This window comes from Mus caroli, unplaced genomic scaffold (genome assembly GCF_978045245.1).
Source record: "Mus caroli unplaced genomic scaffold, Mus_caroli_1 scaffold_9, whole genome shotgun sequence".
Classification (NCBI taxonomy): domain Eukaryota; kingdom Metazoa; phylum Chordata; class Mammalia; order Rodentia; family Muridae; genus Mus; species Mus caroli.
Window position 1 is genome coordinate 127,947,265 of NW_028227264.1, and position 24,149 is coordinate 127,971,413.

Consider the following 24,149-nt stretch of genomic DNA (forward strand, 5'->3'; position numbering starts at 1 on the left):
GCGGAGCTGCGGAACCCGCGCGCGGGGTAGGGCGAACCGGGGCCGCCCTGGCCGTCCTGGCCGTCCTGGCGCGGGGCGAGGGCGCCGAGGCCTGGGCAGCCTGCGCGGACAGTGAGCACCCCGAGGCCCGGCCAAGGCTCGCCGCCAGGGAGCGCTGCGGGCTCCCGCTCGCCCGCCCCCCGGTAGGCGGGGCCGCCCTCTCCCCGCAGCCGCCGCCGCAGCCGCCGCCTGGGCCGCCCCGTGTCCCCGGTGGAGCCGCCGCCGCCGCCGCCGCTGCCGCCGCTGCCGCGAGCTCGATGCGGACGGAGCCTGGGCCGGGCCATGGGGATCCTCAGCATCACGGACCAGGTCAGCCCTCCCGCACTTCCCCACTTCCTCTTTCCAGGCCCGGGCACCGCCGCCACGCGAGCCCGGGGATGTGCGGCCTAGGCTGGGCCCGAGCCCGGGGTTCCCGCGGCTCCCGCCGCGCCCCACGCCGTGCTCCACTCCGTGGAGCGGGTGTCCTTGGGGGCCTGGCGACCGGTGGGGGTACGGCGGGAATCCGCTGCAGCCAGGACCCCTGTAGCGGAGCCCCTCCAGCGACGCCCCCCTCCAACCTGTGTGCTCCCCCACCTCCCGGTAACGCCGTGGCTCGGGCCCGCTCCCTGAAAGCTGGTTCTCCCTGCAGCCGCCCCTGGTCCAGGCCATCTTTAGCCGAGATGTGGAGGAAGTGCGTTCCCTCCTCTCGCAGAAGGAGAACATCAATGTACTGGTGAGTTGGGAGCAGGGAGGATGGCGAGCCGGAATCCGGGCTCCGGTGTTCGGGACCCCTCCCCACAAGTGGGGCGGCTCCGTTTCTCCTCTACTCTGATGAAACTGCAGCTCTTTCTACCCAGAAATGGGAGCCTGCTCCGCATTTAAGGTTGGTCAGGCATGGAGCACCGACCATGGGTTCTGGGGATGCCCAGAAAACCGTGTTCTCTTCTCAACCATCGGGGTCTGCAGCGCCCCCACCCCTCCGGGAAGGAGTAGGTTTCTTGGTCGGTAGCCCTGACTCCACCCTCCCAGGATGCTGGCTTTTGAAGCCCGATATTGGGATTTAAGACCCTGCAGAAGAACCTAGAGGAAGGGAAGGGCTTGGAGTTCTCATACTAGAACTGGCGTTCAGGATAAATTTCTCTCTACAGCTGCTTCTCTTTTCTGCCTTTCCAGGACCAAGAGAGGCGAACCCCATTGCATGCTGCTGCCTACGTAGGCGATGTCCCCATCCTCCAGTTGCTACTGATGTCAGGTGAAAGTGGGGAGCAGGGAGGTGCGGCACTTAGGGAGGGGAGAAATCTTTTTAGATCCGAGGATTGATTGCTGGTGCTTGGTCCAAGAATGGCTTTCTGTCCGTTCAGGTTACCCACTCTGATCATTGGTTTCCTTCCCTCCCCCTCCTCAAATCCCAACAAAATAGCAAATTGTGTCCACACAGGTGCTAATGTCAACGCTAAGGACACACTGTGGCTGACCCCTCTTCATCGTGCCGCTGCCTCCCGAAACGAGGTACAGACCCTACTACCTCTTTTCTCCCTTTCAAAAAGGATGGGCTGAGGGCTAGAGAAACTCAGTTCTCTGCCCTACAGACTCTTCTGCCCCACACAGGGAGGAGACCAGAGTTTGGCCTCTCCTTCCTGCCCCTAGAACTGGCTGGGGGGGGGGGGGCTGAGTGCTGCCAGCTGATGTGACGTCAGGGAGAGAGCTTAACACTGGGCTGGCAGACTGTGGGGGCCCTGCTGCCAGGCCTGAGTGACTCATCCCTCCCTGGGGGCCACCTTAAGTCTGATCCCCCTCTGGGCACTGAGATTTCTCTCCTTGTGATGGGGTGGGGAGTAGCGATTGTGTGTCCTTGCCCCTCGAGCAACATTTAAGTTGACTGCCTAAGGGCCCAAACTCATACTGAGTCCTGTACTATGGTGTTATCAACCCTGAAGAGGAAGGGAAGGCCTCTTTGATCTCCCATCACTTCCTTGGCTCCAGCCCCCAGGGGGAGAGAGCTTAAGGCCAGTGAGAATGGTGTGGGACATGTTTAACAGGAACATTGAATTTCGAAGGGGATCCAGTTATGTTTGTTTATTGGGGTTATAGATGATATGATTTTGGTGTCTGTGGAAGGGCTAAGGGAAAGGATGTTTTTGCCATTAATACAGTGGGAGCCATTTGTTTTTCCTGGAAGTAGGCTTGGGGTGTGTGGATTTGCCCAGGGTGGGTGTGAGTGGAGATTTTCGGGGACCTGGGTTGGAGGGTGGTAGATGCTAAGTGGCTTGGAGAAGAGACCCCTGTTTTCATCATCAAAACAAAGAAGTTTAAGCTCCAACAACCTCAGGTCTGGAGTGGCTAGGTGTGTAAAGGAAAGGAAGAGATGCCATGCTAGGACGATGGATGACTAGTCACCATACCAGCCTCTTCCTTCTGTCCTCCTATGTCACTTCCTGCTCCCCTCTGTCTTCTCTTGTCCCTTGCTCCACCACAGAAGGTGCTGGGGCTGCTGTTGGCACACTCAGCGGATGTGAATGCCCGGGACAAGCTGTGGCAGACACCACTGCATGTGGCTGCTGCCAACCGGGCCACCAAGTGTGCAGAGGCTCTGGCACCCCTGTTGAGCAGCCTCAATGTGGCTGACAGGAGCGGGCGCAGCGCTCTACACCATGCAGTACACAGTGGGCATCTCGAGGTGAGGAGCCTTGCAGTCTAGACACAGTCTTCTCTCTGTTCCTTCTCATAACTGATGTGCTTCCAGACCCGACGGGCAGGAGTGGCTCAGATAGTTATTCAGATACTGGGGCCCTGCCCCAGAGGAATGATTGTGTTAACCAGAGGGTTTTGTGGGGGGGGGGGGTATTTGTTTTGAGATAGAGTCTTACTACGCATGCTTGTCTGGCCTGGAGCTTGCTATGTAGACTAGGCCAGCCTTGAACTTGAAGATTGAACTTGCCTCTGCTTTCTGAGTGCTCAGGTTAAAGGTACACTAGCATCCACAGCTTATATTGAGTTTTTAATTGATTTATTTTATATTTATTTTAAGCAGTGTGTTACATGTGCTTGGTAAAGGCTGTGTCACTGAGCTACACTTTGAACCCATAGATTGAAATTCTTTTGTTCTAGTGTTGGCAATGGTAGGCAAGCGATAGACTGTTCACCTGTATCTCCATCCCGCCTTTTACATTTTACCTTAAATAGCCTTGAACTTACTCTGTAGCCCAATTAATCCTGATAGTTGTCCTGCCCAAGTGACACTATTATAGACTCATACGATTTTGAGAGTCTGCAAACACCTGAAGAAACCCTTGAATTTCTTTTATCCAGTGGCATCTCATTGGTACCTGACCCCACAATTCTGGTTCTCCAGATTGTTCTGCTCAAGAACAGAGGTATTAGCTGGGCGGTGGTGGCTCACGCCTTTAATCCCAGCACTTGGGAGGCAGAGACAGGTGGATTTCTGAGTTCGAGGCTAGCCTGGTCTACAAAGTGAGTTCCAGGACAGTCAGGGCTACATAGAGAAACTCTGTCTTGAAAAAAAACAAAAAACAAACAAACGAACAAACAAAAGAACAGAGGTATTAGCTGACAGCTGTCACCCCCAATGTTGCAAACACAAAGGGGTAAGATTCTGAGTGCACATCTCTTTTCAGGAGGTCAGAGGCATCTGTACTTTGGTAGGTTGTGGGCATGAACCTGTCCCGTGTCTTTTATATCCTCATATAGACAGTGAACCTGCTCCTGAATAAGGGAGCCAGCCTGAATGTCTGCGATAAAAAGGAGCGGCAGCCGCTGCACTGGGCAGCTTTTCTAGGTGAGAGACACTGTAGGAAAAGGGAGAATTTGATTGTTAGGATCCTCAGGGCAAGTTTCACCCTTTGGGGGTGGAGCCTGGAGCCTTTGGGGGAGGAGCCTAGAGCCTTTGGGGAGGGAGCAGAGCCTGGGGCCTTTGGGGGTGGAGCTTAAGGCCTTTGGATTTACCCTCCACCTGCTTGCTTCTCTCCTTCCTTCCTTTCCTTTCCTCCCTCCTTCCGTCTCTCTTCCTTCCTTACTTTTTTTCTTCACAGGGCATTTAGAGGTCCTGAAACTGCTGGTGGCACGTGGAGCAGACCTCAGCTGTAAAGATCGAAAGGGCTACGGGCTGCTCCACACAGCTGCAGCCAGTGGCCAGATTGAAGTGGTGAAGCACTTGCTTCGGATGGGGGCCGAGGTCAGAGCAGTATACTCTGGGTCTGGGGGCTTAGGACAGGGGGTTGGAAGTTAAAGTCTGTTATAGAGGTTGAGACTGCTGGGGCTTTTGGGAGGCTAGACGGGCATGGGGAAAGGGTCTGAATAAGGCTTATATAATAGTGCAGTTATTGTTTTGGATTAGAAGCCTGAAGGGGCTGAGGCAGTCGGATTTCTAGGACCCATAGGCTAGCTGGCTGCTTCTGACTCTGTGCCCTCACTCCTGGAAATGCAGATCGATGAGCCCAATGCTTTTGGAAACACAGCTTTGCACATCGCTTGCTACCTGGGCCAGGATGCTGTGGCTATAGAGCTCGTGAACGCAGGAGCCAATGTGAACCAGCCGAATGACAAGGGCTTCACTCCACTGCATGTGGCGGCTGTCTCTACCAACGGCGCGCTCTGTCTGGAACTGTTAGTTAATAATGGGGCTGACGTCAACTACCAGGTACCTGAGAGGGTGATATACACACTAGCATGTGTAGATAACCTTCCCTGGGGGGATTACCCATTGGTCTTGTGGGTAATTAGGTCTTATCAGGGACTTGAGAATGTGGCCAGGGCATCCATATAACATTTCCATCCTCACTGACGTGTTCTTAAAAGGCACTTTACATGTATGTATGTAAAGTGTGTACACATACATACATGTATGTAAAGATCGTGCTTTACATTTAATAACTACCGCCATGTTCCCACAGAGTAAAGAAGGGAAAAGTCCCCTGCACATGGCTGCCATCCACGGGCGTTTCACGCGTTCCCAGATCCTCATCCAGAATGGTAAGGACTCAAGACGCATCGTGCTTTCTTCCCCCCTAGAAATCCCCTTCCCTACCCCTTCTCCAGCTTAGGACAGGCATTTGGAACTCTCTGCCTTTCTCAGTCTAAGGCTTCTAAATACTGCATGCAGAATGCTTGCATCAATTCAACATAGAATAGCACTTGAGTATCCTTAACTGGTGTGAATGGACTTAGGCCTGGGACGAGTCTGGGCTGTTTGTGTATCCTTGCCTCAGGTAGCGAGATTGACTGTGCTGACAAGTTTGGAAACACGCCCCTACATGTGGCTGCTCGCTATGGACACGAGCTACTCATCAGCACTCTCATGACCAATGGCGCAGATACTGCCCGGTGAGTCAGGACCTTTGACCCCACACTGTCCACATCAAACACAGAGGTCCAGAGATGCTTGCTGAAGGCACAGCTGGGGCCCCTCTTAACCCTGACTCCTAGGGTGGTGGTGGCCATAGAAACGAGCTCTGTAACTCTGTCCACCTCTTCCCAGGCGCGGTATCCATGACATGTTCCCCCTGCACTTAGCCGTTCTCTTTGGATTCTCTGACTGTTGCCGGAAGCTTCTCTCCTCAGGTACTTGCTAATGGGTTGGGTGATGGGGCGGTGGCGCAGGGATCCTGGATGCAATGTGGCTGGTGTGCCCCTCCAGGTCAGCTGTATAGCATCGTGTCTTCACTCAGCAACGAGCACGTGCTTTCTGCTGGGTTTGACATCAACACACCGGACAGCCTTGGCCGCACCTGTCTTCATGCTGCTGCTTCAGGAGGGTGCGTCTTCTCCCTCGGCCTTGAGAGCAGAGCAAGGGTGTGGGTCCCCACTGTCTGCCTGGCTTCTTTCCCTTGAACAATGAAAATAGTCACTGTCAGAGTGTCTACTCTCAGCCTCTACCGGGATTGGTGGCCGTGCTTCAAGGCTTTTACATTAACCCCTTGTCTGTCTTTTAGGAATGTTGAGTGTCTTAATTTGCTGTTGAGCAGTGGAGCTGACCTGAGAAGGAGAGACAAATTTGGAAGGTAGGTTAGTATGCTGGGGTGTCAGAGAGAACGCTGTGGGAGGAGGGGCATAAGCAAGGAGCATGTTATGTGTACCTATATGCTGCTCATCTGATGTTCATATCTGTCCCTGACTCTTTGATCTGTCCCTCAACACACTCTCCAGGACCCCACTGCACTATGCAGCTGCCAATGGTAGCTACCAGTGCGCAGTGACACTGGTGACAGCCGGGGCCGGCGTCAATGAGGCCGACTGTAAGGGCTGTTCGCCGCTTCACTATGCTGCTGCCTCTGACACCTACCGGAGGTGAGGCTCCTTCCTACCTTGGTGCTTCTCATCCCTCGCACCTCCTTGAGCTGTCCTAACCTCTTCTCCTGTGTTCTGCCAGAGCGGAACCCCACACTGCTTCCAGCCATGATGCTGAAGAGGATGAGCTACTGAAGGAGTCTCGTAGGAAGGAGGCCTTCTTGTGAGTATTGAAGAGGCTGCTGGGATGTGCCTTCCCCACAGAGCCACCCTGGCCCTCTCTTTTATCCTTCCTCCCATCCTGAATCTCCATGCCACCGCTGCCTCGTCAGTTAGCCTGCAGTGTGGGGAATGCGTAGGGAAGGACAAATATGAGGTGCAGCTCCTCTCAAGGAACAGGGAGCTGCCTAGGAGGTTGGGACATCAACACGCACGGGCTGCTTTAACTGAGCGCTTATCTTTCATGTTCCAGGTGTTCTAGGTGCTAAGGTGCTGGGCATTAAGCCCTGGATGCTGGGTGTAAGCCCTGGGATGACCTTGGTTCATTCGGGGCAGGCAGGACACCACTGAGCCTCCTTTTAGCTGGTACTAAGGAGAAAAGATGAATTAAGCCGGGTGTAGTGGTGCAGCCCTTCATTTTAGCACTCAGGAAGAAGAGTTTGAGTCCTGGTCTACACAGTGAGTTACTGGTCTGCCAGGGTTATACAGTCAGACTCTCTCTCAAAACAAAACAAAACTACAGATGAATTACCCTGGGGCTTTGCTGGTGGGGATTTCACTGTAGAGTACAATGTTAAAACCGTTCCCAACATCAAGACATGACAACCAAACGTCTTCAGGAATATTTCCCTAGAGAGCAAACCACTGATAAGACTGCTATGACTAGCCGGGCGTGGTGGCGCACGCCTTTAATCCCAGCACTCGGGAGGCAGAGGCAGGCGGATTTCTGAGTTCGAGGCCAGCCTGGTCTACAAAGTGAGTGCCAGGACAGCCAGGGCTACACAGAGAAACCCTGTCTCGAAAAACCAAAAAAAAAAAAAAAGACTGCTATGACTAAAATTGTGCTTTAGTCAACTTTATTAAACAATCTCAAACAGCCAGGTGAACTGCATACCTTCAACCCCAACACTTGAGAGGCAGAGGAAGAAGGATCTTTTCTGTGAGTTCTAGGACATCAACTACATAGTAAATTCCTATCTCAAGAAATATGAAACACAGCCGGGTGTGGTGGCTCACATCTTTAATCCCAGTATTCAGGAGGCAGAGGCAGGCAGATTTCTGAGTTCGAGGCCAGCCTGGTCTACAAAGTGAGTTCCAGGACAGCCAGGGCTTTACAGAGAAACCCTGTCTCAAAAAAAACAAACAAAAAAATTTTGAAACACGAGCTGTGTGTGGTTGGTGGGCACACATCTGTAAGCCCAGACCTTGGGAGGTGAGAATAAGTAACAAAGGATAGGTAGAGACCAGGATTCAAGGACAGCCTTGGTCGTATAATTTGAGGCCAGCCTGAGTTACCTGAGACCTCCCCACCCCACCCCACCCTTTTTTTTTTTTAAAATAAAAGCACCTAGTTGTGTTGATTTCTACCTGTAGCCTCTAGCACTTGAGAATCTGAAGCAGGAGGATTGAATTCCAGTACATCTTACGCTATGTGGGTAAGATTTTGTCACAAACAGCAAAAAACTCACCTAAAAATAAAGAACACCCCCACCCCCATCAGCTGTATATATGGGGCTGGGACAGGAAGCTCTAGGCCTGGAATACACAGCAAGAGCATATCTCAGATACATCAAGATGAATTAACAATTAATTCTTTTCCTTCTTAAAAGCAATCATCATGCCTTCAGATAGCTCAGCAGGGAGGGATGCTTGCTTCTGAACCTCATGGCCTGAGTTCCACCCCTGGGACCCAAGTGATGGAAGGAGAGGACTGAGTGCTAAGAGTTGACATACATGCAAGCATACGTGCACACACTCAAGTGAACACACACACACAGACACAGGAGCAACCCCGAGTCATCCATTGGGAGAATAGTTAAGAACCGTATGAGGGTGAGGGCTGCACAAACCAAAAGAAAAATCTTCAAAAAGGCTCAACTCTGTGACTTTGGAAAGGTTCTTTATGCCCTCTGCTTCAATTTTCTCAGTGCTAGTAGGGATCAAACTACATCTAGCTCTGAGAATAATTATAGTTAAACAGACACATATGAGATGCTTAGCACACAGCATCAGTACATGGTAAATGCTGGATGTCATGGGATCCTGTGCTATGACAAGGCATACAAAGAACACTGAGGTGCTGAGAAGAGAACCAGCAGGGCAGGCAGGTGGTCAGGAGGGCCCTGGAGAGGAGAGCCTGGCCTGCTAGGCAAAGCTTGCTGGGCTTGGAGGCAGGAGCGAGCATATCCACCTACCAGCAAGGCTGGGAACTACCAGAGTCCAGAGGATGGACGATGGCGTTGGGGATGGTGGCCCAGGTGTGGTCAGAGCTAGGGTTGGAGAATAGAATTTAGCCTACAGAGAGCAGAAGGTGGCCCACGGGCCTCCCTTGTCCCTGTCCTCTGCCCCTCCCAGAGCTGCACCTTCGCTGGGCTGGGCCTATCCCAGCCTCACAGTCTATCCCTGACTCCCCAGCTGTCTGGAGTTCTTATTGGATAATGGTGCAGACCCCTCCCTGCGGGACAGGCAGGGCTACACAGCCGTGCACTATGCAGCCGCCTATGGCAACAGACAGAACCTCGAACTGGTATGTACGAGGGACTTGGCCTGGGGGTTATGGAGCAAGGATAGGGCTGGAGGTGGGATCACAACCTTCAGGTTTGTGATCACTAAGTCGGGTGGGTACGGTCGAATTGGGTGATTAAGGGATTACTGTGAGTGTGGCGGGGGCCCATGTCTTAGAAGTTCCGGAACCTCAACATGTACTTTCCTGTTCATTGCAGCTCTTAGAAATGTCCTTTAACTGCCTGGAGGATGTGGAGAGTACAGTTCCAGTCAGCCCTTTGCACTTAGCTGTGAGTTTAGCGTCTTTTCCTCTTCCTTTTTGTTCTACCTTGACACTCGCCAGGCATGCTGGTGCTGTGACCCTGTCTTTGCATCTGCTCTTTTAAAAGAATAGTTTTCGTGTTTTTTGGGTTTTTTTGTTTTTGTTTTTTAGTATGATTGTGTGTACTGTAATGATGTGTGTGAGGGCAGGTGAGTACCATGTGTCGTGTGAAGATCTGAGGACAACTTGATGGAGCTGATCCCTTCTGCCTTCATGTGGGTTCCAGGGATAGAGCTCTCAGGCCATCTGACTGGCAGAGCAAGCTCTTTACCCACTGAGCCATCTTGCCAGCCCTGTTTCTACATTCTTGGGATGTGACAGGGAGGTTGTCTGGAAGGAGCCCAAGGACAACCTGTGGGACCTGGACCTTTCCCTTGGGTCCCAACAGCAGAGTAGGAAGAGGAATGTCCTTAGCTGTGTATTTCTTGTTTGCCTGCAGGCCTACAACGGTCACTGTGAAGCCCTGAAGACACTGGCTGAGACGCTGGTGAACCTGGATGTAAGGGACCACAAGGGCCGGACCGCGCTCTTTCTGGCCACTGAGCGAGGCTCCACTGAGTGTGTGGAGGTACTGACGGCCCACGGTGCCTCTGCCCTCATTAAGGAGCGAAAACGCAAGTGGACACCTTTACATGCTGCTGGTTAGTGGTCCCTTTAAACCATGCCGAATCCCCGAGCAGTTAAGCTGGGAGTGGACTAGGGCAAGGGGGATGGAAACTTCAAGCCTGATTAACAGCTTCCTACCTGCAGCTCTCTCTTTGCCCTAGGGTTTCTCAGAACTCCAACCCTTGAGCAGATTTAACCTCCTCCTGCCTCCTGCCCTCCTGGCACTGTCCTGACTGAGGTTCCCTTTTCTTTCAGCTGCCTCTGGCCACACCGATTCCCTGCACTTGCTGATTGACAGTGGGGAGCGAGCTGACATCACAGATGTCATGGATGCCTATGGACAGTGAGTGTGGGCCAGGAATGGAATGTTTTTCCCCTCTTCCAGACCCTCATCCTTTCATTACTCGGTCCTTGCCAAACAGCTGAGAAGTGAGGAACCCCCTCAACCCTTTGTCCTGTTTGCTCTGTAGAACCCCACTGATGCTGGCCATTATGAATGGCCATGTGGACTGTGTACATCTGCTGCTAGAGAAGGGATCCACGGCTGATGCTGCTGACCTCCGGGGCCGCACTGCCCTTCACCGTGGGGTGAGTCGGCTGCTGGGAATGGGGTGGCTCACAGGCAGGTCTCCGGTAGAAGCATAGGGCCCACCAGTGGCAGGCCATCAGGAGGTCTAGTGAGTAGAGTAGGATTTTATCTCGGTCTTACTGGGCCTGCGCCTGCCTGCTCTGGGATCATATCTCCCGCCCCTTCCTGATGACTCGTTTTTTCCTCTCACTCAGTTCATCCCTTTGAGAATGTGCTTTCTACCTACATACATGTCCTGTTGCTACTATCCTGAAAGGACTGGTCTCTTAGTCTCTTTTTCTTTTTTTCTTCCTTCCTCCTTTCCTTTCCTCCTTTCCTTTCTTCCTTCCTTCACTGCCCCCTTTTATTGATAGGATCTCACTACAGAGTCCTGGCAGACTCTGAACTAAGTTGGTAGGTCAAGATGGCTTTAAACTCACATAGGTTCCAAGTGCTGGGGTTAAAGGTGTACTATCCCACTGTTCCCAGCAGATCTTTTATTTTAGGGGTCTCACTATATCTCCCAGGCTAGTCCTCCACCCAAGCTCAGGCGATCCTCCAGCCTCAGCCTCCTGAATAGCCGAGACCACTGGTGTGCCTGGCTTCCAACCACAGGACCCTTTGATGACTTGTTTCTTGCTCTCTGGTCTTTTGTTCCAAGACCTCAGGATTGGCTGAGGCTATTCAGACTGTCAGGAATATAGCTGCTGGCCCCCAACACCAGAATATTGTAGAGATAAGGATGGATTCCTGGAAGTAATTCTTGCTCCGAGGCTAGCCCCCAGCAGCTAGGCACTGGAAAAGGAGTGGCTTCTTACCACTTTCACCTCTGTGTGCCCTGCAGGCAGTGACTGGCTGTGAGGACTGCCTGGCTGCCCTGCTGGACCACGATGCATTTGTACTGTGCCGAGACTTTAAGGGCCGCACACCCATTCACCTGGCCTCAGCCTGTGGCCACACTGCAGTACTGCGGACTCTGCTGCAGGCTGCCCTTTCCACAGACCCCTTAGATGCTGGTGTCGATTACAGCGGATACTCGCCCATGCACTGGGCCTCCTACACTGGTACTAATGGGGCCTTTGATAGGCATAGGGATGTGTGCTGTAGGAGGGGATCTGGAAGTGGATTGGAGGGCCAAAGACAGGTCGGAGCAGATGGAGGCTCGTGGTATTTCTCACCCTCACCGACTTCCTTCCTTGTGCCCAGGACATGAAGATTGTCTGGAGTTGTTACTTGAACACAGCCCGTTCTCATACTTGGAGGGAAACCCCTTCACTCCTTTGCACTGTGCAGTGTAAGCATCTGAATCACATACTCTTGGGGTGCTGGCCTGGGCTGAGGGTGGGGAGTCCCTCTGGTTTCCTGCCTCTGATGATCCCCTCCCCCACTCCAGAATTAATAACCAGGACAGCACCACAGAGATGCTGCTGGGGGCTCTGGGTGCCAAGATTGTGAACAGCCGAGACGCCAAAGGACGGTGAGTGCCAAGCCCTCTGCTTCTGGCTTCTGCCCACGCAGAGGAGCAGCCCTGTTTCATTCTACTCTGGCCCCCAGGACTCCCCTTCACGCCGCTGCCTTTGCGGACAACGTCTCTGGGCTCCGGATGCTGTTGCAGCACCAAGCCGAAGTGAATGCCACCGACCACACTGGCCGCACTGCGCTTATGACGGCCGCTGAGAGCGGACAGACTGCTGCTGTGGGTGCGTAGCGTCTGCCACAGCAGGAAGGTGGGGAGACATGGCTGCCGCTCTGCAGGGAGACTTCAGTCTCTGTTGTCTCCTTTGTAGAATTTCTGCTGTACCGAGGGAAGGCAGACCTGACTGTGCTGGATGAGAACAAGAACACTGCCCTTCACTTGGCTTGTAGCAAGGTACTGCGCAGAGTAGGGAGTGCCGGTGGAGGCCAGAACTCAGTACAGTGCGGGACTCCTGGTGCAGGATAGACTGTGACAGAAACCAGGGCTAACTAGGCGACCTGACTGGTGAAGCATGTCTCTGCTCACCTCCCTCCCAGTTCCTACCCTGTTGCCTGTTAGGCTTCTGTTCCAAGTACCTCCTTTCTGTTCCTCTTCCTCAGGGCCATGAGAAATGTGCCCTCATGATCCTGGCAGAAACCCAAGACCTTGGCCTTATCAATGCTACCAACAGTGCGCTGCAGATGTGAGTGCCCGGGGAAGGGGGCTCCTGGCTGGGGGAGGCAGGTGGGTGAAGAAAGCAACCTGCCCTCCAGGTGCTCGCTAGAGCTCACAGTATTTGTTCAGTGTCCTTGTCACCCACCTTGGGTTGACAAGACAGCCTGGCACCCTACTCAGTGTACTTCTTTGCTTTTCTCTTCTAAGGCCTCTCCACATTGCTGCCCGCAACGGTCTGGCTTCTGTGGTGCAGGCCCTGCTGAGTCGTGGGGCCACAGTGCTGGCTGTGGATGAAGAAGGTGGGTGGGGTCAGGGACTTTCTTCAGGAGGTTAACCTTGTTATACATGAGATTTTCTTCCCAGGGGAAACGGTGAGAGCAGGGACACATCACCAGTGTTCTAGGTCTCACAGGGGCGTCTGATGGAGCTAGGTGGATCTGGTAGGGTCAGGAAGACTTCCCACACACCCCAGTGTGCTACCCTTTACCCTGGGTCCCACTGGGTCCTTGCCGCCTGGTTTTCTGGCTACAGTGGGTGGGTGCCTCCTTTGGTTCCCCTCCACAGCCTAGAGCTCAGGGCCTGGAAGGGTGGGTGGGGACTGGACTCCAGGACCCTGAGCCTCAGTTCTCCACCTTGGTCCCACAGGTCACACCCCAGCACTGGCCTGTGCTCCTAACAAAGATGTGGCAGACTGCCTGGCCTTGATCCTTTCCACCATGAAGCCTTTCCCACCCAAGGACGCCGTCAGTCCTTTCAGCTTCAGCCTGCTCAAGAACTGCGGCATCGCAGCCGCCAAGACGGTGGGTGGCTGTGGCGCCCTGCCTCACGGGGCCTCTTGTCCCTACAGCCAGGAGCGGCACGGCGCCATTGGGTTAGATGGCTGCTACTCAGAGTAGCCCCCTCCAATGTCCCTCTCCCTGCCGGTGGCTTGATATCTTATTCTATTTATTTAGAAAAAAAGTCTAAACATTTAGGGCACTTTAAAGGAGAACACGACTGGGTGGTGGGGCAGAGGGAAGGATGCACTGGGGAGCAGCTGCTTACCCTTTGCCATACCATCCTGGCCTGGCAGAGGTCTGGGACCTACAGGGAGCACCCTAGGCTCTTGGTACCCCCAGGGCAATCCCTTCTGCCAAGTGTCCCAAAATGATTGCTAAATGCCTGGCTCCCCCCTTTGACTCCATCTCTGTTTCCCCTGTTTGCTGCCAGCTCCCCCAACTTTTCCTTCCGACTCTCCTCTGTGCCCCTACTCCCCTCTCCTCTGCTGCCAGGCAGACCCCTCCTCTTCCTCCATACCCATCACTGCCTCCCTGCTTGGCCCTCCATCCCTGCAGCAGTGAGAAGCCTTAATTTCTGGTACTGTGTGAGCACTCTGGGGGTGTCCCCCCTTCCCCTTCAGGGGCAGCTAGAGGATGAGGGGGGAGGGTATTTAGCACTGGGGCCTAGAGCTTCCCCCCCATATCCTATCACCCCTAAAATCCAAATGCAAACACTTGAAGCAGCAACTACTGAACCCGGCCCAGAACTTGCGCTCTCCCCCGGCTCCTCATGTGCAAACCAAGGGCTGCTTCTGCCCCCACAGCCTGCTCCTGTTTCCCACTTCTGGCCTGGCCCCCTCACCACGCACTTTAACCTTGCTTCTTTCTTTTAACTTCTTTTGGGAGAGGGGAGCCTGTGGCCATTCCCTCCTTGGCTCTCTTCTCCTTGAACTTTTGAGGCTTGTCATGAATTTTTAAGTAAGCATTTTATTCTTTAGGGGAAGAAACAAATTAATATCCTGCCCATTTCAAAACTACAGCCCTAGTATATGTCCTGTGTTTCAGGCATGTGTTTGCATGTGATTGGAGGTAGGGACCATGTTCTTCCTCCTGTGTTTCCCAACCCCAGAGTTTTCCATGCCCTGTGTCTGTCTCTACCTTCTGTCATGTCTGAGAGTACCCACTGCCCCAGTCACTCCTGATATGAAGCCAAAGATGGTAGGAAGGGCAGGGGCAGTGTGGGGACCTCTTGTTAGGGAAGCAGGCTTTCCTCCGTGGGAGGAGGAGCACTGGTCAAGGGAGCGACAGACAGACACTGTGGCTCAGTTCAGTCCCCTGCCCTCCCAGCATGGAGAGATGGTTGAGTAGACTCTGCACTGATAAGGTTCTGGAATGTACCCGAGAAGCCAAACTGGGCTGGAATGGGGAGGGCAGTGTTCTCTTCAAATGTAGCATTGCATCTGGCCCTGGTCCCTTCAGATGCCCTGTCCATCTCCTTGGTGAGCCTCTGCACGGTTGGACCCAATCCCATAACCCAGTGTCCCTTCCTCACACGCAATACCTCAGCCAGGGGCCAAGACACAGAACTTGAATAGAGGTCCTGCCCCTCCACCCCACAGTGCATCCTTGCCCAGTTTGGCTGCCATCAGTATTGCCCCCTGAGAACTGAGAACTGGATGGGCTTCGTTTACACAGTACAGGGGTCTCCCCTGGAGACCCCTCCACCTCCTTCCCACCCACGCTTGCGTCACCCTCATTTTTACCCATTTTTTCAGTTGTGTCCCTTGAATGTCTTGCCACCCTTGCCAGGGGTGAGCTGAGGGGAGAGGGGCCATCCCAGGGAGCCCTTCCTCCCGACAGATACCCTGCACCATACCTCATGCTGGTCCCAGAAGCCCAGGGTGTTTGTCCGAATCTTTCCTTTTCATGGTCCCTGTTTATCTTTGTGTCTTGCTTGCCCCCAACCCTCAGATCCTAAACCATTTCAAGGCTTCCAAATGACCATTATTGGTGAGAAGGATTGTGCAGCTTTTAGTTTTTATTTTTGTTTTTAAAGCCAAAGGGCCTTGCAATGCCCCTCTTGCCCACATCCCTTCATGCCCTCTCCTTCCCTATACGACAATCAATGTGACCTCTCTTAAGGGCTGCCGCCCCCACCCCCACCCTGCTGGTTCTGCAAAGCTTGTCCCCTAACTTCAATTCTCTCTCCTAAAATCTTCCCATTTCACCCCCTCTCCTCTCATCTTGGTGCTGGGAATGAGGTGGTGGGGGCTGGGGAGCAGGGAAGTTTTCCCCAGGACGACTGGGGCATCGGTCGTGTTCTCCTTTATCAATGCTTGGTGATGACAGAGGAGAGTCTGAGGATTTATCGGGAGCCCCGTTTTGTTTTGCTAGATGAGATTTCGGGTGGCTGTCTGTTCCCTGCTGTCCTGGGCACACTGTCAGCAATGCTGGGAAGATGGCAGGGGGTCCTCTGTCCCTCCTCATGTGGCTGTGAGGAGGCCTGGAGGACAAGCAGCCTCCTCTCCTTATGCCAAAGGAAACCCCGCACCCCACCCCACCCGGGCTTCCCAGCCCCTAGTGTTTTTGAAGCATTTTGACCATTCTCATGGCCACTGCATATTTATTTTAATGTTAAGATTTTTTTTTTTTTTAAAAAAAACCTCTCTGACTTAAACGGGTGTGGAGAAGTAAAACAGGCAGAATGCCCCCCAATCTTAGGGGTTGGGTGGGGAGGGAACATCTCCTTCCCTCTCCCTCTCCTCCCCCTCCCCTCTCCCCACCGCAGCTCTAAAGCACTTGCTTCAAGTAATAAGCACTTTTGTGAAAAGGCCTATTTACGTGAGGACCCTGGGGACAGCCCCAGGTCCCAGCAAAGGAGACAGAGCGAGGGCTACATAGGAGACAGGGAAACAGACATGGGAATCAGAGGGCGACATGAAAAGAGCCAGTTTTTAGTTTCTGATTTTGGGGGGATGTTTCTGATTGGGCGGTGGCTTTGCTAGGTTTGTGTACTTCAGAAAAACAAATGGCACAAACTGTGGGTCCCAGAATGGACCAACAGACCCGGGTCACTGCCACTGTCCATCTGAGACTCTGAGACTGACGGGCTACCTCCCCCACCCGTGGCCCCCTGAGCCATAGGACTGCTGAAAACCACTGAATGTACAGCCCAGGTTGGGGTGGGGAGTTGCCCCTGGGGGAGGGGGCTTCTCCTTTTGTTTGGTGCTGTGGGGGGTGGGAAACATGAGACTGAGGGACTGCCACCCCACGTAGACATGTGTTCCTTGGGGTGGAGGGGCTGAGGAGGGCCGCCTCCCTCTCTAACCCCAGCCATGGCCCCTCCTCCTTCCTCACCCCTATCCGTTCTGACTGTAAGTCCAGCTCACCTTTGCCTTCAATATGTAACCAAAGGAAAACTCAACACTGTCTCCACCGCTGTCTGCCCACCCAAGCACCTTCTTCCTCCCTGGATTAGAAGGGGAGAAGAGGCTGGGGGTGGGGATGGTGGGGCCTGAGTGAATGGTTCTACAACTGTACCCCCAAAACCCTCTCTGTGGTCTTGGAAGGGGTCCCGAGAGGCGGGGTGAGGCCAGGCTGCCGGGCTGGAGTACGCACACTGTGTATGTTATGCACACGAGTGTTTCTTTGTCAATGACTCCAGTAATTGCTCCAGCGGGAGGCCCCTTCCTCTTTCCCTCTCAGCCGTTTCTCACCCTCTCCCCACACCCAATGTTCATTCCCTGCCTCCCCTTCCCACCGCAAAGGAAAATAGCCTTACAGACCCTAGCCCAGAAACCCTACTCCAGGGGCGAGCCAGTGTGGCCCCATCCTGCCCGCCAAGTTTGAACCCTGCCTGTTGGGGAAGGCAGGGAGCAGAGCAGCCTCTTCCCTTCCGTGGTGGCTCCGCCCTCGGGGGCCTTAGCCTAGCTTGGGTGAGGACAGAGGTGAGGAATCTTTGAGGACCAAGCCCCGTGGTCTGGGAAGAGGGAGGTAGAGGAAGAAGGGTCTGACTTGGGGGCTCCCTCCTCCCAACCCAACCCCTCTAGAGAAGCGACCAAATTCCCAGAGATAGAAGGGAGTTGGGGTGGGGAGGGTCTGCTCCTTGAATTACTTGAAGGTACTGACTCCGAGGCTGCTGTTGCCCACGTAGGTGTGAGGGGGACACTGTCACTGCGTTTGGGAGGGCCGAGGACGGCGGGTGACGAGAGGATCTACCTTGGCCCTCGCTCACTCCTGCTAGGCCCTTTCCCTGGGCCCTCCTGTCCCCACCCTCACTCTGGGCGCCCCTCCAGTTGCACTAAAGTAGCTGTTGTGCCAGTCTTACCCACGCCAGGTGCCAGGGTGGGGTCTCTGCTTCCAGTCCTTCCTCCCGCCTCTGCTCCCATCCTGGACAATCTTGTTCACTCGTATTCCTGGATAGCTCAGCTTTGTGTGTGTGTGTGTTTCGGGGGTGGGGGTGGGTTTGGCTGGAGTGGCTCTGGCAGGGGTTTGGGAAGGGGAAAGATGGAGGATGGTATCTCCTACCCCCTTCCCCAACTTCAAGCCACAGAAGCCTGGGAGGGAGGGTGCCTACTCTCGCTGCCGTGTGTCTTGCAGATGTGCCAAAATAGGGGTGGGTGGGAGGGGAGGGTGCCTGGCAGAGCAGCCCCAGGGTGGCTCTCTCAAAGCAATACAGTTCTCCTGCTGGGGAACAGCAAGACAGGGGAGAGGGTTGGGTGGGGACCTGGGGTTCCCCATGTACAGCTGTGTATATTCAGGGGTGTTCTCTGTCTGGTACCCGCTGTGGGCATCATGTGTGTGTGAACCCCTTCCCCATGCCCTGCATGACCTGTGATGCTGCAGACACCACCATCCTGTGTGCAGGCGTGCTGGGGGGCACGGAGGGGCATGTCCCTGTCCTGTTGCACCCCCCACCCTGTGACCCATGTACTCGGTTGTAGGAAGTAAAGAGAACTGAGCACAATTCACTGGATTCTAGTTGAATCTTTCTCTAAGCAATTTCCTCATTCCTGCCCTTCCTCTCCCTGTCCTGGATCCACCTGTGGTGCTAGTGTTGGGGTCAGGGGTGTTTAATGCTGGTGGGCAGCAATAAAGCCAGATACCTGCATCCCCAGGGTGCTGAGGGCAGCAGAAAAAAATGGGGACCTTGGTGCATTTGCCCTGCCCCTCCCCCACCTGGGCTAAAGCACAATGCTATCCCTGAAGACTGATGCACCCCACATCCTCCAGGCCCCCACGCTTGTCCTCCCCAAACCTGCTTTGAGCCCTCCCACCACACCCCGGTTTTCTATGCTGTTTTGGTGCAAGTACAACTGTCGTAGTCATGGCTTTGGGATGGGTTCTGTTTATTAAAATCCTATTGCTCCTACTGGCCCTGTGTCCCGCCTCCATTCCTGTGGTGGGGGGAAGGAAGGGCAACCTGGATCCTCTGCCACTGGTCCACATCAGCCGTCAGGAACCGTGGGCAGTAGCTGCTCCTCCAATAGGGCTATGGTAAACATGAGGCTGCCCCCCAGTAGCAGCCCCAGCCCCTGCAGAAGCACATAGAACACGGGCAGGGGCTCAGGAGGACGAAGCAGGGTTGGCAGCTGCAAGGAAGGAAGACTGTCAGGACTCTGCTCTGACCTATGACCTACTTATCTATTTACCTACGTTTGAGGCAAGACCTCACTGTCTAGCTCTGCTAGTCTGGGACATTTGTAGACCAGACTGACCTCGAACTCACTGCCTCCTGAGTGATGGGATTAACAGGACACACCCATGCAATGCCCCCTTGACACACGAGAAAGGGTGTCATGCAGTATCAGACTGGGTCATCCCTCTCCATGCCACCTGCCCACTGTCCATTCTACCCCACATCTCACCATATCCACTAGGGCCACATAGAGGAAAACCCCAGCCGTGGTCCCAAACACCCAGGGGGTGAGGGGCACAGGGCCCAAGCTGAGCCCCACCCCCAGGGCTGCACCCCCCAGTCCCAGGGCTCCAGAAACGAGGCTCAGCAGCAGCAGCTTCCGAAAGGACAACCCTTCCCGAAGCAGCATGGCAAAGTCACCTGTTGTGGGGAGAACACAGAAAGGAGGGGTAAGTCGGATCTCTCGGAGATGCCCACCCCCTGAGCCCACCTACCCCACTGGTGCCATCCCTACCCAGTTCATGGGGCAGCTCGTGGCAGAAGACTGCTAGGGTAGTGCTGAGGCCACTGGAGAAGCCATCTGAGAAAGCAGCACCTATCAGCAGCAGGGTCAAAGGGTGTTCGTGAAGAAAGTTAGGAGCTGCTGTCTCAGCTCCCCCTGGTTCTCATCCCTCCCACCTCCCTGGGAGCTCTCCTACCCCTGCTGGCTCCAGAGCCCTGCCTCCCACCTCCATGTCTGTAGCCTCAGACCTAATGCGAGCCCGTCGGTGAGGTTGTGCAGGCAATCTCCCAGGAGGACCATCCATGCGATACTGCCACCCCGGTACTCATGGCTGTGGCCTTGGTGCCCAGGAGGGGCTAGAGATGGTGGGGACTGTCTGTTCTCCCTCTGGCCCTGAACCTCTGGCTCTGCAGCAAGAAGACCCAGGTCAAGTGTTGGTAACTTTAAGTGGGAGCTGCAGGCTGGTGAGCTCATTGTCTCTGCTAGTCACCTGAAGCTGCCTGTAGGGGTCGAAGGACCATCCCACTGCCATCCTCTGGGTCAGGGTTTGGTTCTCCAAGATCCCTTTTGTTCCTGCAGCATCTCTGAAATGGGAGGGTATCCCTCCTGGTGGAGGAGGTAGCGGGCCCAGGGGCTAAGGGAAGACCAGTCCAGCAGCTGGGAAGATGAACACCTGGTTCCACTGCTAGCACCTGGACAGTGTTTTCTGACCTACACCCCTTTCCCAGGTTGGCATCTCTCTCTGTTTAATGTTGATAGGAACTGCAGAGAACAAACCATTTGGCCAGAAGTCCCAGGTCTATCCTAAGGGGCCCGTCCCCTCGCAGAGGTGGACAGGTCCTATGCGATTGGCCAACCGGCCAAGGACCAGAAGCTCGTGCTGCCCCTCCCTCCTGGCTTGGCTAGGACTTCTGGGTTTGGCAGGAGGAGAAGAAAAGGGTGTCACTCACTGGCCTGAGCCCTCTGTGCCGCACAAGTCCTAGCGTGTTCTCTAGCATGAAGAGCAGGAAGAGGCCACCAAGCACCGACAGCCCCGGACCCAGGTCCTCCTCTGATTGCTCACTAGGTCCTGTGTGCCGCCCTCCTTGTGCCTGTCAGAGAATAGATCAGGGCAGGCCCTGGAAACTCCTACAACCCAATAGCATCCCCTCCTCCCAGCAAGCTTTTTACTCATGCATCCTAGAAGAAGACAGCTGTGGCTAAAGCCTGGGGGTGAGGGGTCAGGATGTGGGAGCTGACAGAGGGAAAAGGGCTGTGGCTGGAAACACAGGGCCCCATGGCCAGTTACCACGGGGTCAGGCTGTGAGGATGGAGGTTCACATACATGTGGGAGCAGGTGTAGCAGGGCATCCCCACAGAGAGTACCCACGGCCAGGGCCCCCAGGAAGCCCAGCACTGGTTGCAACAGACGAGGTCCCAGGAGCCGCAGCAACAGCAGGGAGAGGGGAGCAGGGAGGCTGAGGAACAGGACTGCCAGGCCACTGTGAAGCAGGGCTGGGGAGAATTGGGTCTGTTAGGGCAGGGCTGGTCCAGAGGCACAACGTGGACACAGATACCTTCACAGGAGGTTGGACCCCTATCAGCAACCAACCCCCCCCTTAGTAAGGGACCCACTCCCTACCATGATGCAGGGTGTTGCCCACCCCACTCATCCACTGACCAGACAGTACATCCCCCGGAGGTGCTGGAGCTGGGGTTTTGATGCAAACACGGCTGTCAATCTGATAAAGCAGGGCTGGGCACAGCAGAGCGAACTGACGAGGAGTCAGAGGAGCAACAGGGCTCAGTCCAAAATTGACCAGCAGCTGGGAGCCATTCAGACACTGGAGATTTTGAGGGGAGGGTCATGTATTAGGGAGTCACTGTGAACTACAACCCACCCGTCTTGACATCTGTTCTTCCATCAAGTCCCAGGTCTTTCTCAGGGTCCCATTGGCTCATACTGGCATATGCATCAGAGACTGGGGACAGGGGACTTAATGTGTGTTAATTCCTGATGATTATCCAATCCAATGTAAGTATTCGACATATATTTCTTAATTTGCTAGAGAACGCTGCTGTTATCTCCCTCTTATGCCCTAAGAATTTCCTTGTGTTAGCGATGAGCTACTTTGGCCACTGGACAAGGAACCTGACAGTGCCGTCCATCTTTAGTCAACACCCCACCATGGGTTGATCCAGCCTAGGCTGGAGTGCTTCTTTTGATAGGGCATGCCACCTGATCACAGGGTCCAGCAGCTTTGTCTGCCACCTTGTGTGTGTAGAGCAAGGAACAGACGGACTGTTTCAGATGGATATACCATCATCTCCAGGACACTTTTCCACATAACCATCCCCACAGCCTAACCCTGAGATACTTCCCTGGATTGTGCGTTTGCTAAGTGACACCCCTGAATTTGGTCAGCCTGCGCTAAGGTCAAAGGGAACACCGAGTAGCTATTCGCTTACTGACTCTTCACGTACTTCAAACCCCCTAAAGGGCCAAATACTTCAGGCCACCTACTCCCATGGTTCCTTCTCCCTGTCTAGAGACTCAGACTTACATCCTCGTTCAGATGGTCAGCCAACGAATGGTCCAACAGCAGAAGCCTCTGGAAGAGGTCTAGGCCCGAGGGCCCTGACCCGTGCAGGTCAGGAGCCTTTGATTCCTCCTGGTCACCCCAACCTGAAGGGTCCAGAGGCATTCCTGCCCAGACGTCCACACTCAGCTCTGGCTCTTGCAGCCTATATTAGATGGATTAGCAAGCAAGTCAGACTGATTCAAGTTCCCTGACACCTGCCCTGAGCTGTCACCTGGGAGGTTTGGCGAAGGAGAGACAACCACAGTCAGTCCTGGGAAGACCTGAGAGCTGTCATTTATAGGAGAACCTAAAGTGGGTAGCTGTGGGCTCGACAGGGAAAGCCTGGAAGTACCGAGAGCAAGGACTTCTGGAGAATTGAAGCTAGTAGACGTGAGCAGTTGGTGTGAGAGGATTTGTAACTCTGGGGATTCATGCACTGGGCAGCTGGAGCCTAAGCAGGCACTGAGCGGAACCAGGAGACGCCACATTTTGTGTTTGGGAGAGAGATTAATACCTGTGTGTGAAATTGTCTCCACTTGTGGGTGCAGTCCGCCCAGTTGGAGGCTCATGGTGTCCCAGACGGAGCCCCTGGACTCGGCCTAGTCCTAGGCTGTGTAGAAGCCGCGCCAGGCCCCCTGCAGTCAGTGTCCCGTTCTCTCCATATAGGCCAAACAACTGGGCCAGGTAGTGGTTCTGTTCTTGTTCGGCTGGGCCCAGGTTTGGGACGGAGCCTCCTACCCAGCCCAAGGCCACCCCCATGCACAGGCCAGTCAGCAGATGATGTACTGGGGGCCCCATCACTAGGTCTATGGTTAGAGGCTCTGTTTCTGACTTCTATTTCCTTTGAGACATCCTGAGGACTGTACCCTAGAACAAGGAGGAGGGGTAGGGTCAGAGCTGCTGTTCCTCAGCGGAGAGCTAGGGAGGTGTTCTTACACTTACCACCGCTTACTGAGTCTGTCGTCTGCAGCCTCTGCAGGCTCGGGCGTCCTCTGCCCCTCCCTTCTGCCTTCAGAAGCAGCCTCCTGACCCCAGAACTCTCCTTACACCTGGTCCTGAGACGACCCACCTCTCAAGCTTGTTCCACCTCCCTATTCCCTCTCCATATTCAGGGCCTCACCCCTACTGGCAGTGTGAGAGCTGTCACCTCAGGTCCCTGGAAGGCCTCACTGTGGACCTTCGGAGATCAGAGGGAAGGAGCTCAGCCTTCAGATGCAGTGGAAGCCACGTCACAAGGAGGGCTGAAATGGATAGGTTTCCCCTTAGCCCACCTGCTCTGGGGCGGAGTCAGGGGTGGGGCAAGTGTGGGAAGGTTCATATAGGAGTTAATGGTTCACTGGTCTCTGGGATGGGGGGGGTCAAAAGTCAGTCTCTGCAGGGCCCTGACTGGGGAGGGGCCACCCTCTGCCCTGAGGAAGCCACATGGTTAAGAACCTGTGCTCAGTTTTTTCCTCTTAAATATTTTATAGCCCATAACCCATTCAGCACCACCCAAGCCTTTTCCTGAACGTACCCTCCCCACGTTCCTTACATCTGGTCCTGAGCTGCATCTGTTTCCAACCCCATCCCCACATTCCCTGGAGAGTTGAGCCAAGGTGCCCCTAAACTGGGAGTTAGAGGGAGAGGCAGATAAGTGGCAATCCCAGATGCATTTAGGAAAGAGACTTCAGTGATGCCCACCCTGGGAAGTGTAAGAAAAGAGCTGTGATTCCCCGACTCCAGCAAGCACTAACCGCCAGCACCCCCAGCTCTATAATCAATGAACAAGAAAGAGGAAGCCCTGTTGAGGAAAAGAAGCCAGAACAGGGCTCCCCTCGACATCTGACCTGGCTTACAATCAGGGGGTCAGAGTGAGTGGCCCAGGGGGTTGGGGTTAGCATTACCTGACGGCAGGACAGGAGACACAAAAGACACCAAGAGGAAGGGGGACCCAGCCTTCTTGTGGGAGGCAGGCTGGACAAGGGTCACCTGGAGGGAGGGGGTAGGGGAGGGACACTACCTTAAAGGGGCAGGCTTGCTTTGCCCAAGGCCTCCTTGCCTGGGCACTACAATTCCTTAAGTGCACACCTGCTAACCTC

At 54.4% G+C, this 24,149-nt stretch overlaps 2 protein-coding genes across 5 annotated transcripts; one reads left to right on the forward strand and one right to left on the reverse strand.

Moving 5' to 3' along the window:
• Window positions 1-216: 216 nt before the first annotated feature.
• Ankrd52 (ankyrin repeat domain 52) lies at window positions 217-16,020 on the forward strand. Its single transcript, XM_021173927.3, has 28 exons — window positions 217-348; window positions 668-751; window positions 1,192-1,270; window positions 1,457-1,527; window positions 2,495-2,695; window positions 3,727-3,814; window positions 4,068-4,210; window positions 4,463-4,675; window positions 4,929-5,007; window positions 5,244-5,358; window positions 5,513-5,595; window positions 5,672-5,789; window positions 5,967-6,035; window positions 6,181-6,321; window positions 6,404-6,484; window positions 8,896-9,007; window positions 9,204-9,275; window positions 9,747-9,948; window positions 10,169-10,256; window positions 10,384-10,501; window positions 11,326-11,545; window positions 11,688-11,775; window positions 11,875-11,958; window positions 12,036-12,181; window positions 12,269-12,351; window positions 12,558-12,640; window positions 12,820-12,911; window positions 13,258-16,020. Exons 1-28 carry the CDS (start codon window positions 322-324, stop codon window positions 13,506-13,508), a joined length of 3,231 nt encoding a protein of 1,076 aa, XP_021029586.1. The 5' UTR covers window positions 217-321; the 3' UTR covers window positions 13,509-16,020.
• Window positions 16,021-18,644: 2,624 nt separating this feature from the next.
• Slc39a5 (solute carrier family 39 member 5) lies at window positions 18,645-24,011 on the reverse strand. Of its 4 annotated transcripts, none has more exons than XM_021174804.3 (12): window positions 23,955-24,011; window positions 23,219-23,312; window positions 22,586-22,938; window positions 22,054-22,234; window positions 21,171-21,333; window positions 20,835-21,004; window positions 20,461-20,601; window positions 20,001-20,094; window positions 19,759-19,917; window positions 19,523-19,603; window positions 19,238-19,428; window positions 18,645-18,961 (listed from the first exon to the last, which is right to left on the reverse strand). In XM_021174804.3, exons 3-12 carry the CDS (start codon window positions 22,867-22,869, stop codon window positions 18,818-18,820), a joined length of 1,608 nt encoding a protein of 535 aa, XP_021030463.1. In that variant the 5' UTR covers window positions 22,870-22,938; window positions 23,219-23,312; window positions 23,955-24,011; the 3' UTR covers window positions 18,645-18,817. The 4 variants fall into 4 exon arrangements, with proteins under 4 accessions (XP_021030463.1, XP_021030465.1, XP_085699396.1 ...); XM_021174806.2 differs by having other exon boundaries at window positions 23,192-23,312; XM_085843270.1 differs by lacking the exon at window positions 23,955-24,011 and adding an exon at window positions 23,585-23,725.
• Between the last annotated feature and the right edge of the window lie 138 nt (window positions 24,012-24,149).

Coding starts and splice junctions, on each gene's coding strand:
- Ankrd52 (XM_021173927.3), top strand. CDS start 322: ATGGGGATCCTCAGCATCACGGACCAG. Junction 1,528..2,494: donor CCGCTGCCTCCCGAAACGAG/GTACAGACCCTA, acceptor GCTCCACCACAG/AAGGTGCTGGGGCTGCTGTT. Junction 4,676..4,928: donor GGGCTGACGTCAACTACCAG/GTACCTGAGAGG, acceptor ATGTTCCCACAG/AGTAAAGAAGGGAAAAGTCC.
- Slc39a5 (XM_021174804.3), bottom strand. CDS start 22,869: ATGGGGCCCCCAGTACATCATCTGCTGACTGGCCTGTGCATGGGGGTG. Junction 19,429..19,522: donor CGAGCTGCCCCATGAACTGG/GTAGGGATGGCA, acceptor TCCCCACAACAG/GTGACTTTGCCATGCTGCTT. Junction 18,962..19,237: donor ATGTGGCCCTAGTGGATATG/GTGAGATGTGGG, acceptor CCTTCCTTGCAG/CTGCCAACCCTGCTTCGTCC.